The sequence below is a fragment of the Suncus etruscus genome, chromosome 4 (assembly GCF_024139225.1).
Source record: "Suncus etruscus isolate mSunEtr1 chromosome 4, mSunEtr1.pri.cur, whole genome shotgun sequence".
Classification (NCBI taxonomy): Eukaryota; Metazoa; Chordata; class Mammalia; order Eulipotyphla; family Soricidae; genus Suncus; species Suncus etruscus.
In genome coordinates, this window is record NC_064851.1 from 2,474,482 (window position 1) to 2,487,282 (window position 12,801).

Consider the following 12,801-nt stretch of genomic DNA (forward strand, 5'->3'; position numbering starts at 1 on the left):
TTCCACCAGCCCAGGGCTCCCAGGCCAAGCCTTTGTTAGAAGTGAGGGATGGCAGGGGGCTCTCCCACATGTCCCCAAATTGAAAGTTTGTGTTTACGAGGTGCTGAATGTAGTCTAATTTTTTCCTATCTGGTTGGCTCCTGCTACCAGCTGGTAAATAGGAAATGCTCGCGGTGGGGAGCCGGTCCTCGCAGAGGGGAGACAGATGGGACCGATAGAAAGTGACAAGTGAGATGGTGCCATTGAGAGCGCGGAGCCAGAACCAGCACACAACCGTCAGGCTACCTCGTTCCAGTTCATTTAGCCCCGAATAGAGCTGCCTTTCCGCACAGCTGTGTGGCGCCCCCGCCCCCCTCTCTTTCTTCTGGGTGGATAATGACAATTTCAAAGAAAAAAACTTTAATTAAAGATTTTATACGAACTCGCCCAAAGTGGAATAATAAGGCAAGCGCGCGCTGACGTGTTGATGGCGGAATCGTCGGCGGGCTGAGCTGAGCGGTCTCACCGTGCCAGCGAGGTGCTAGACAGGCAGCAGTGGCTCCCGCCCGTCCCTTCTGCCAGCCGGGCACCCCCCTCGGGGCTCAGTCCACGGCGCGGGGACCCTCTTTTTGGTCTCCTTCTGGCCATGGAGATGAGGAGAGGAAGTTCCGGGTGATGGGGCCACAGGATGCCAATAGGAGCTGATTTGACAGACTCACTGAGGGGCTCTGAGAATTTGGGGTTCCTCTGAACCCCCTTCTGCTCTGGCCGGAAGAGGCTTCTCCTCCAGGAAGGGCCCTGCAGAGCTGTGTCTGGGGTTTGTGCTGGGGTTTTGGGCTTTGAGGAGGATTTCCTTCTGGGAAATTCACATAGAGGAGCACACGTTAGTTATGGGGATGTCATGTCATTGTGGGGTGCCTGGATCCTGCCATCTCATCTCAAACCTGTGTGGGACCACTGCAGGGTGCAGAGGAGAAAGGGAAGTGCCCAGTCCCCTGGGGGGCTCTTCTGGCCCTGCTCCCCACTATTCTTATGTGGATCCCTTAATCTGTGCACAGACCTACACTTTTGTGCCTCTCCCTGATTCTGCTCCACCTAGGGCCTGCTCCTTTCTTTCCTTACCACTCTGTCCTCACTCTGCTGTGAAGTGGGGTCATTCCTGGCCCCTCTGGACCCAGGTCCTGCCTTTGCAGCCCTTCCTGTCTCCTCTCTGCTCACAGCCCTGCACACTGCAGACTGGCCCTCTGGGCCTAGGCTTGAGCACCCTGAGGGGCTGCCCCCAAACTCCTGAGTCTGGGGCCTGAGACTAGGGCCCTGGGGAGAGAGGGGACCCAGGTCCTGGAAGTGGGGTGAGAGAGGTGGTCCTTTCACCTTATGAAATGGCCCCACAGAGCAGACCTGGCCCATCCCCGACTCATTCTATGGACTGGGCCCTCCCGTGCTGCTTTTTGCTCATCACGTGCTGGCTGCTGCCCCATACCCAAGCACCCAGGGCTTCTGGGCCCTATGGGAGATGGGCAGAGACCTGAGATCCAGAGAAGCTGGGAGCCGGGTGGTCTGTGACAGGGACTGGGTCACTCTCATGTCACCACGTGTCTTTTGTCCTTCCAGCCCTTCTGCCCTTCATAGCCACTCGGCTGGCAGGAGTGGGCAGCCCCTCTGCAGTACAGGCGGCTGAGTCCTGAGGTGCCCACATGAGCATCACAGGAGTACCCTCTTGTGGGAAGGCAGGCTGGGCAGAGGGCGCAAGGCCTTCCTGTCCCCCAGCCTTATGCCAGCACCACTCTGCCTGACTGGTGGGGACTGGAGGGATGGCCTGAGGCCTTGGGAACCCACAGAACTGGGCGAGGGGAGCAGCCCTCCTGCTGTGGGAGTTTGGGGACCAGTTTCGGGCAGGAAGATGTTATGGAGATTGAAGGGAGTGAGCAAGGCTGGGTTGGGGGAGCCCCAAGAGGGTAGGAAGCCCAAGGGCCTTGAGGCTGGGAAGATGCCCAGGGGAAGGTGCCTAGTTTGTATCCCCCAAAGACACCAGGGCCCCTACCCCACTCTCATGGTTTATGGTGCAGCAAAGGAAGTTCAGACGACAGGGGAGACTGGCAGAGGCTCAGAGCTGGGCTGGGAGGCCTCCTGGCTGGAGTGGAGGGAGGAAGTGGGATTCAGTTCTACTGGGGCTTCCTGCAGGCAGGGCTCATTCTTCGCAGCTGTGACAGCTATGACAGGGCTCTCATGTGCACACAAATATGTGTGTGCATGCTCGTGGGTGTTTGCCACATGTGTGAGAACATGCATGTATGTGTGAGAGTGTGTGTGAGCACGCATATGTGTGATCTGAGCATACGTGTGCATGACTGTATCGGGTTGGATTAGGTAAGCAGGCAGCCCAGAGCCACTTGGCTTCGGGCAGTCGGGAACAGAGGCCAGTGTGTCCTCAGACCCCAGTGGCCGGTTGAGCTGTTCTTGCAGGAAAGCAACTGTCCCCTCGTCTTCTCTTGGCCCCTTTCTCGGGGTGGGCTACGGCCTAGCCCCCAGGTCCATGTCTCTGTCTTTCCCTCTCCCTCCTCCTCTCTTCTTGCGGGAGTGGGGGTGCACCAGCCACACCGCCCGCACTGCCGCCTTGGATAAACCGCGCCATCTGCAGCTCCCTTTGGCTCCTGCCAAGCTTGGGTCTGACGAACGAGGAGCAACTTGGAGACGTACCTCGGCGGGCTGCACCTCTGCCAGACTGCTTCGTGCATGGGGGGTGCATGGGGGCGCGGACGTGTCACTCTTGTTACTGCCCATCCACATGCCCTGGGCCCTTCAGAGGGGTGCGGACAGCTGACCTCCGTGGCTAGCCGCCGGGTCGGAGCCTGGTCCTCTTCCCAGTTTGGAGGAAAGGTGGTTTCAGTGGTGCTCTGTGTGAGAAGCAGGGTGCGCTGAGCTCATCATGGGGCATACAGGGGACAGGCTGGGCACTGTGGCCGGCACTCGGATGCTACCACTCCAATAGGCCAACAGCTCCCACCGGCAAGTGTGTGCTGAGCCAGGAGGAGAGGCCAGGCAGGGTTGGGCAGTTCTCCAGCCTGCGGGTAGGTGGGGCCTGGACTTTTCCCCCAGTGCCTGTGGAGTGTCTGCGGGGCTTGGGGCGTGGCCTCCACATATATTTGTTTGGCTTTTGGTTTTTGGTTTTTGGGCCACACCTGGCAGCGCTCAGGGATTACTCCTGACTCTGCACTCAGAAATCGTTCCTGACAGGCTTAGGGGACCATATGGTATGCCGGGGGGGGGGGGGGGATCGAACCCAGGGTCCATCCCAGGTCATTTGCAACTCAAACACCCTACTGCTGTGCTATCACTCTGGCCCTGCGCCCATATCTATTTGGAAGGACTGACTGCCTCAGCCTAGAGGGTGGTGTGGACAGTGAGGCCAGGCCGGTGCCTAGGAAGGCTGCTCCGGGGTCTGAGGACAGACCTGTGTGCTCAGGGACCGGCAGTCAGGCGCATACATGCAAACAGGCACACACAGACACGAACACACACACACCAAGACGTATTTCTTGCCTCGGTTCTTATGTCTTCAGGGCTCCCCCTTCCTGACCGGGCCCGGCACCACACACTTCTCCCTGGGCCCTGGTGTCCCCTCTTGCCACCACCCAGCCTCTCAGAAACCCAGCCCGGAGGTGCCCGCTGCCCGGCTCCACCTCATCCCTCTGGCCCTTGTATGTTCTGCGGGCCATGGGACTATGCACAGTCTTGTCTCTCTGCTGCTCTGTCTCCTGGCAGCCCTCCACCCCCTGGCAACGCTGCCCTTGCTGGGTCTGGGGTGGGGGCTCTCTGGGTGACTGGTCGGCAGGTTGAAACACGGTCACTTGCCTCAGCGGCTTGTAGAGCCGCACACGGGCACGGAAAGTCAAAAGCCCCCAGTCAGGCGGGCTTCGTCAAGGCTCTGCTCTTCAGGAACCATTTTCCAGGAGGCTTTTCTTCTGGAGGATGCTGAGAGGAAACAGCTCCCCGAGAGCTCCCGCCTGAAGGGCTTTTCTCTCACAGCAAATCCATTTGCAGGGAAATGGCTTGGCAATGGTGGGGAACAAACATGTTGTTCCCGAGAAGCAGGGCGGGCCACGCGGGGTGTCTCTGTGACCCTGTCCTAAATGCCATTTTGTCGCACAGATTCTCAGAAACCTCAGCACCATCTCCAAAGCCTTCCAGCTCATCGACGTGAACAAGACAGGGCAGGTGCCCCCCGAGGAGATGAGGCGCGTGGTGCAAACTTTCTGCCTGCACATGGAGGAGGACGAGTACAAGAAGTGAGTGAGGCGGGGTTGGAGGGGACACCCTTCTGTGTGCTGAGAGGCCTGGCAGGCCCATGAGCTTCTCGGATCCCTCAGCCTATTCCTAGTCCCTTTAGTGCCTGCAGACTGGACACCCTCTGGGTGGGCAAAGTCCTAGTCCCAGGGCACTCTCTCTGCCTAAAAAACTCCTCTGGTTAGCGGCGTTCTGTCCGTCCGTCCACCCAATGGGAACCTGGACCAGAACACTTTATGTACCCTGTTTTCCTCACCGGCAAGCTTTATGTTCTCTGGGCTTTCTGTCCTAATGCCAGCCTAGAAGCATCATTTCCCTGGGCTGCTCAAGGAGGTTGGCAAAAGCGGGCCACCGGTTCCCAGCACCTAGGCAGTGGTGGGCAGCCCTGCCCTGCCCACCCGGCCCTGCCTCGCCTCACCTCCTTCCCAGGCATCACTCCCTATCAGCCTGGGCTCTGGCCGCTGTGGCTGCTTGTCTGGGAACTAAGGTACTGGAAAGTGGGCTCGAATTTGGTTGAATTCAGGCTGTCCCCACTCCCTTCCTTGCTCCTTCCCGCTGGTGGTCTCCTCCCAAGCCTGATGCTGCCAGGGTCCAGGCCGAAGTCCCTGCCTGGAGTATCGCCGCCCCTCCCCGCTTCACTATCACCTCAGCGCACATAAAGGACAGAATCGTTGTCTGCAGTTGACATCCTTCCGGCTGGGAAAATGGCCAGGATAGGATCCAAACAAAACAAATTAAATAATTTTGCGCACGCAATTATGGAACAGAAACAACCCTCATCTAAAACAGGCATCAAGGAAACAAAAGTGTTTTATTTGACAATAAACCGTGCGTTTGGCGCTGCAGTCCCCAACCCAGGAAATCTATAAAAAAAATAACTTACTGTTTCCCCAGCTCCTAAGGACTGAATAATAAAGAACTCCAGATTTTGTGGGATTTTTTTTTTTTGGTGTTGTTTTCCAAATCAGCAGTGTAATATTCGCAGGAAGGCTCTGAAGCTTCTCTCTGGGTTTAGATTCCCTTCAGGCCAAGGCAAAGTCGGGCCTTAATGCGTCTCTTGGAAGAGCAGGGCTCTGCCGGAGGCTGGAGTAGCTGCCTCGATTTCCCTTCCAGTTACTCTTGGAGCAGGAAGAACATTTCTGAGCCTTTCCTTGCAGCCTTTGGGCTCTGTGGGAGGAAGGGGCCTATCTGGGCTTTCAAGTGGAGGAAGTGGGGGGTCCTATTTCTGAGCCTTTTCTGTGCCAGCTTCTCATTTCCTCGCAGCCTTGGGGCTCTATGTAGAGGGAGGGACCTACCTGGGTTTTCAAGTGGAGAAGTGGGGGGGTGTCCCACCAGGGCGCTGCCCTCCCCCAACCAGGGCTTCAGGCGAGAGGATAGCACTTGATTTTCTTTGCCTTTGTGGTTTTTTTTTTTTTTTTGGTTTTTCGGCCACACCCGTTTGACGCTCAGGGGTTACTCCTGGCTAAGTGCTTAGAAATTGCCCCTGGCTTGGGGGGACCATATGGGATGCCGGGGGATCGAACTGGGGTCCTTCCTTGGCTAGCACTTGCAAGGCAAACACCTTACCTCTAGCACCACCTCACCGGCCCCTCTTTTCCTTTGTTTTGTTTTTAGCCACACCCGACAGTGCTTACTCCTGACTCTGTGCTCAGGGATGTCTACTAGCAGTGTTTAGGGGGACCATATGCAGTGACAGGGTCAGCTATGTGCAAGGCAAATGCTTCATTTAACCCCCTGAACTGTCTCTAAGCCCCTGGTTCCGATTCTTGGGGTTTTCCTTCTTTGTGCAGCACTGAGCTTTATTTGGGGGGACATTGGATCTGGGGAGTGTTCACACAAACAGACTCTGTCTGTCTGTCTGTTCTCTGTGATGTCACGCAGGGATGGGGCTGGATTTTCACACTGCAGACAAGCTAGTGGCAACTGTTGCTGACAGTCTGGCCAAGCCACAAGCTGCAGAATTTCCCCTGGGCAGGTGGCCCTGAGGGAGGGAGGTGACAGACTCCCAGCCCCTACAAGGGGCTCCACTGAGGGCCTCGGGCTCACTGATGGCCTTGCTCAGATCGAAAAGGCAGTTTTCTTTGGAATGAGATTAAGGACATGTTAGAGCGAGACAAAGGTGTCTGTGGCCAGAATGTGGCATTTCTCTGTTCCATTTGGAAAACAAAAATAACAACCGCTTTAAGTGACAATTACTAAATTTTTAGAAAGTGGCACAAAAAATGAGATAATTATGGAAACCAACACATATGGAGACAATATAACCAAACATTTAAAAACTGTCACTTTTTTTTTATAAATGTAATAATGCAGAAATTATCTAGAAAGCCATTTGTCAAGTGGCAGATTTGAATAATAGAAAATCCATTTATAAAAGTAAAAAAAAAAACAAGTCCTATTTATCTTAACTTAAAGAGAGCAAGAGAGAGAGAGAGGGAAAGGGAGGGGGGAGGGGAGGGAGAAAGAGCAGGAGGGCAAGACAGAAGGACCCGAGCAAATCTCAATGATTTTAGGGGTTAGGTGGGGGTTCAGTGGGGGTCAGGTTTCCTTTTCCAGAGAGACAGGCAAGAAAAACTAGGTTCTCCTCATTAAGAGCCCTGAAAGAATGTTGACACCTCACAGGGCCTCCGATCCCCCCAGGCAGCACTCAGCTTGGGCAGAAGCCAGGCCAGGTTTCCCAGAGCCTTGGGGGCTTCTCAGGCTGTGGTTCTTTGCTGGCTCAGGCTGGATCAGCTCCCGTCAGTCCAGGCACTGGCTCTGCTTTGCCCACTGCCTGGGGGTGTCGGGGAGGGCCCAGGCGGTCTCACCCCCACGTGATTCCTGTGGTGGGGAGAGGACATTGGCGGTGGCAGGTTACCAGGGCCCTTGCTGTGTTGGGTGCTACGCTGGCCCAGTCCTGAAGACCTGGGTCCCATCATGTAGGGATCTGCAGTGATAGCAGGTGATAGTTGATTGGTTTTATTTCTTTCTATTTGAGAGGCTTCACCTGGCAGTGCTCAGGGCTTACTTGTGGCACTGCCCTAACCTGGCATTGTTCAGAGAGGCTAGAGGGTGCTGGGATTGAACCCAGGTTACCATTGACTGAGCAAGTATTTTGCCTGTCGTCCTGTCCTGTATCTCCAGCCTTTTAAAATCCTGCAAAACCTTTAAAAACACCAAGCTTTGCTTTATTTATTTATTTATTTATTTATTTATTTATTTATTTATTTATAGTTTTTTTTAGTCATACTCAGTGGTGCTCAGGGTTACTCCTGACTCTGTGCTCAGAAATCGCTCCTGGCTGGCTCAGGGACCAGATGGGATGCTGGGATTCGAACCACCATCCATCCTGAGTTGGCTACGTGCAAGGCAAATACCCTGCCACTGTGCTATCTCTCTGGCCTCCCAAGATTTGCTTTCTTAGTCCAGGTTGCTTGAAAATTTCCGGGCCCGGAGAGATAGCACAGCAGCGTTTGCCTTGCAAGCAGCCGATCCAGGACCAAAGGTGGTTGGTTCGAATCCCAGTGTCCCATAGGGTCCCCCGTGCCTGCCAGGAGCTATTTCTGAGCATACAGCCAGGAGTAACCCATGAGCAACGCCGGGTGTGGCTCAAAAACCAAAAACAAAAAAAAAAAAAGAAAAAAAGAAAATTTCCCAGCCCTGGTGTGCTTTGGTGTCGCACCCGTGCTGTCGTTGACACAGTGTCCCAGTTTCAGATCACTAGAGGCTGTTTCTGTTTTAGGTTTGCCAAATTCTACCAGATCGACAAGGGCCCCACGGTGGACTACGGCGCATTTCTCAGGCATCTGAGCATCAATAATGGCTTGAATCTCAGGTACAATTTCGGAGACTCAGGTGAGCTGTGTGTCTGTGTATCCGTCCCGAGGAAACACTCGCCTCTCTGGGTCCCCCAACCAAGGCCCGTGTCCCGTCCAGAGCAGCATATGTGGCTGAGAACAGAGCCAGGCCTTTGCTCTTACTGTGCACCTTCAGGGAAGCTGGAAGCAGGCCCCAGCGCAGATTTCTAGGAATACAGTGGCCCCCTGGGCGTGAGCCATGAGGGAATGATGGAGGAGAAACGCTGCCTTGTCTCTGAGGGGCAGCTGGGGGGGGGCTGCTTGCTTCTCCCATGGCTGCAGAATTCGTTCACATTGACAATGATGGGCATATTAGTCTATGACTTTTTTTGGGGGGGCACATCCAGTGACGCTCGGGTTACTCCTGGCTATATACTCCTAGTTAGTGGGACCCTATGGGATGCCGGGGATTGAACCAAAGTCTATCCTGGTTCAGCCGTGTACAAGGCAAACGTCCTTCTGCTGTGCCATTTCTCTGACCCCCAGTCTATGACTATTGACTGTGAAAGGCTTTACTTTCCTATGTTTTGGTTTTGTTTGGGGCCATACCCATGGCACTCAGGAATCACTCCTGTCAGGGTTCAGGGGACCCTATGGGATGCCGGAGATCAAATCCTGGTCAGCTATGTGTAAGGCAAATGAATTTCCCACTGTTCTCTCGCTCTAGCCCAGTATTGGGTCATTTTTCTTCCATTCTGAATCTAGACTCTGTCAAAGTTCACCTCCCGAGTGCCTGTTCTCAGGAGCAATGCCCCAGTTTTTCTCTCTGCTCTGGCACTCTGGGGGCAGGGCTCCCTGCCCAGGCCAGGACTGTGCCCCAAATTAGGGTCAGTGGGATCCAGTGCAGGCAAACAGAGAACCAGTCACAACCCCACACCCCACCTTGAGCCTCTGGCCCAGGGCCAGGTTCTATGTCCTCTGTGCTGCCCACCACCCAGGGCCCTGACACCCCGGTTTCCTGTGCTCACTGCCTGGGGGAGGCCAACTCCCTGAGGACCTGCCTCTTGTTTAGTCAGCCACGTCGAAGGGCACTCACCAGACTGCCCAGAAATGCTCCTTTTCTTCCTGTCCCGAGTTTTCTGTTGAATTCAAGGCCCGATGCAGAATCATGCCGACTGGCAGCGCCCTCGCTTCAGCCGAGTGGCTGTAAACGCGCTTCCCCCGAGTCAGGCTTATTTGCAGACATTTTAGGAAATCAATCTGGGGAACCATTTGTGATGCTTTGCCGTCGACTTGGAGAGAGAGAGACAGAAAATGGCCCTATTGCAGATTTATTTTATCTTCTTTGGCGATCAAAGTAATCAAGGCTTGTTGGGAGAATAAAAAAAAAATGAAATGAAAAGAAAATGAAGAGACCAGAGAACAGGGAACCGAGGACTCGCCTCCGATGCCCCTGACCAGTCGTGGGCCCTCACACACTCCTCGAGTCACCTCCTGGCTTACACACAAATAGGCGGACAGCGGGGACCAATGGTGGTGAGCACAGTGCTCCAAGTGCCTGTCCCCTTCCCTCAGAGCAGGGGATACACAGAAGAAACATCCACGGCTGAACTCAAACCTTCCATTTTCTGGGGAATGTGCCATGGTGTGGGTCCTTGTGGACCGAGACCCCTGGAATCTGCCAACCTTGATGCGTATTTCCAGGAGCCCGTACTCCCACCCCCAGCATATGCTGTGCCCAAAACCCCCTCCCCCTCTCTTTGTCAGCCCCCACCCGTTCTGCTGTTCAGCTCCAGTATCTGGAAGAAGCGTCCAGAAGCCTCTAGTGCCAAACTCTCTCTAAACAGGCTAGAATGGATTTCTTTATTCCCGTCCATCCGCGCCTGTTTGACAAGTGGAGACAATGTTAATTGGCTTTAATTACACTTTAAAAATTGCCAATGAGCAACGAATTTGAGCGGGTTTTTTTCCATCCATTTGTGGGGTTTTATTTGCCTTCTTTTTTCTTTTTTATTTTTGGTATGAATCGCCTGTTTATAACCTTGGCCCGTTGTTCCCTAGGCATTTATAGTTATCTTATTGTTTTGTGAGAGCTACCATATATTATGGAAATTAACTTGCATTTCTCATGTATATTAACAATAGTTTTTTTCCCCATGATTTTTCCCCCTTTCATTGTTACTTGTGTTTTCCAAACCAAACAGAAATTAAATATTGATGTTGTCAGACCTGTCCATTATTAAGTGATTTCTGGTGCTAATGTGTTTCTTTGAAAAGGCTTCTCAGGCAGAGATCACATATCACAGAGCGCTTATTCTAATTTTCCTCCACTACTTTTATGGTTTTATTGTTCTTCTTAGCATGCTTTTCACTCTCAGGTTTACCCCTGAACAAGGGAACAGGTAGATTCATTTCATTTTCCTCCCCCCGAAAATGGATGGCCACTTATTTCAGTAACATATGTTCTGGGTTTGTTCAAGTCTCCGTTTCTATATAATGAAAAGGAAACACAATATTTAAATGCACTTGAGCAACTAGAGTCAAAGACGGCGATTCTGCCCTCGTAGACTCTTCGCTGGAGAATCAGCCAATCGAATATTCCACAAAGAACGAGGTCTCTGAGCCTGCAGCGTCGGGAGAAGCCTGCAGAAACTGCTCCCTGGAAGAAGTCGAGAAGATCTTTTGCCAAGAGGTGTGTGTGTGTGTGTGTGTGTGTGTGTGTGTGTGTGTGTGTGTGTGTGTGTGTGTGTGTGTGTCAGGGCCATGTAAAGTGGGATTGGAAAGGAGAGATTTACAGTACCCCAATTTTCCACATATTCTTTTAAAAATCAGTACTTATATTTTTGTTTGTTTGTTTTTGGTTTTGTTCATTTTTCTGGGCCACACCCGGTGGTGCTCAGGGCTTACTCCTGGTTCTGCCCTCAGGGATCACTCCTGATGATGCTCGGGGAAACCCTATGGGATGCTGGGGATTGAACCCCCGTCAGCCACGTGCAAAGCAAACACCTTCTCTCGCTGTGCTATTGCTCCAGCCGCGTACTTATTTTATTTGTTCATTCTATGGACGGTGCATACCGAACTATGTGCAGGGTTCACTCCCACTTTTGTGCTCAGGGATTGCTCTTGGCAGACTCGGGAAACCATATGGGATATTGGGGCTCAAACCCGGGTTGGCCGTATGTAAGGTAAGTGTCCTGCCCACTGTACTATCAGCCCTGAAGCCATTTCTGACACTGTCTTTGCATCTTCCCAAACCCTGCCGCCTACTCCATGTGCTGCTAAGTAGAACCCCTCTGAAGCTGCGATGCTCCCCCACCCACCCACCCACCCACACAGTGCACATCTCAGGAGAAATCTCTCGAGAACAGAGGGCAGCTGTGGAACCAAGGGTCTTTCTCGGTCTTGCCTCGCCTTCTGTGGGTGTAGTTTGGTTCACTTCTGTTTCTTTGGAAAGGCTTCGATGGAGAACTCTTGGACCCCACGTGAAACAGTTTCTAAAGATGTCACCCTGAAGACCTTATGGCCCTGGTTCAGCGATGGCCTTCCCACGTGGCCTAGAACAATGACAGGCTCTGGAGCATCTTACTCTGGGCATCGAGCCTGGGACACCAGGCATGCGGGTCAAGGCCCATGGGTGTGGGGTGGATGAATCATCACACTGCGGGGACGATTTTCTCGCAGCCATCTGGGAGAAAGACAGCTCTCCCCTTCCTCTCTTCACACCGTGAGATATTTTACACGTGTCATTGCTTAACGTTTGGAAAGGATGCGGGTGATACATTTTAGGCGTGAAATTTAGACGGCTTTTTCAGCAGAAAGCCAATTCTCCAAACCTGAAAAGGATGGGAAGATTCGACTTCGTGGAAGTGGAGAAGCTTTGGTGTCAATGAGTGCCAGGCCTGGAAAAATTAGGGACCACCCAAGTGCCATCGTTGATGCGGAGAGGCGCAGCATTCTCGTGGCACTGTCAGAAGCAGGAGATGACAGGAGAATAGAACTAGCAGGAGCTGGTGCTGCTGGAGACAGGCCCACCCAGCCTTTCTTGTTCAACTGGTTGCCCTAGGTGTTGGTGTACCTAGCTGAGATCCAGAATTTGGGTGTAGATACCTAAGACCCACCCATTTCTGGGAGGGGTCTTGGGAACTGGATATTAGGTGTGACCTTACCTGCAAGACCCGGCCCATTCCTGGGAGGGGTCTTGGAAAAGTTAGATAAGCCTTGAACCAAGGGGAGTTGGCCTTTTGGCCCTGCTGAGCTCGCTGGCTTTGGGGTCTCTGTTTCTGGTCTTGGACCAGGATGGAGGCCAAAGGGAAGATGGCTGAAAGGGTTAAGAGGCAGGGATAGCCTAGAATGGCTGAATGCTTGAAAGGTTATGAGATAGGCCACACACATGTGGTGAATAGGGAATGAATAAAGCTGATGCTTCCTGAAGCCTGCCTGTGAGTGAGTCTTCATTACCACTTCACCTGGGCCTGGGACCCGCCGGCTGGATGGGGTTGCAAAGCCATGTGGCCTGGGATGGCAAAGAGAGAAATCCATCGCCATCCAGCCCCATTCTTAATTATTTGATTCTACACTAGGTTGCTCCTGCGTGCAAACTGTTTTCATTAAAACATGACCAATGGGGCCAGAGTGATGGCTCAGTGGCAGGGCATTTGCCTTGCACATGGCTGACCCAGGATGGACTGCGGTTCGATCCCCTGGCGTCCCATATGGTCCCCCAAGCCAGGAGCGATTTCTGAGTGCAGAGCCAGGAGTAACC

At 53.3% G+C, this 12,801-nt stretch overlaps 1 protein-coding gene across 1 annotated transcript in view; it reads left to right on the forward strand.

Annotated features, from left to right (window-relative positions):
• Window positions 1–12,801, forward strand: part of EFCAB6 (EF-hand calcium binding domain 6) — an 86,297-nt gene that overhangs the window by 8,962 nt on the left and 64,534 nt on the right. The window contains 3 exon segments of the mRNA XM_049771521.1: window positions 4,129–4,265; window positions 7,985–8,097; window positions 10,607–10,731. Of these exon segments, the coding sequence (XP_049627478.1) occupies window positions 4,129–4,265; window positions 7,985–8,097; window positions 10,607–10,731 (375 nt within the window).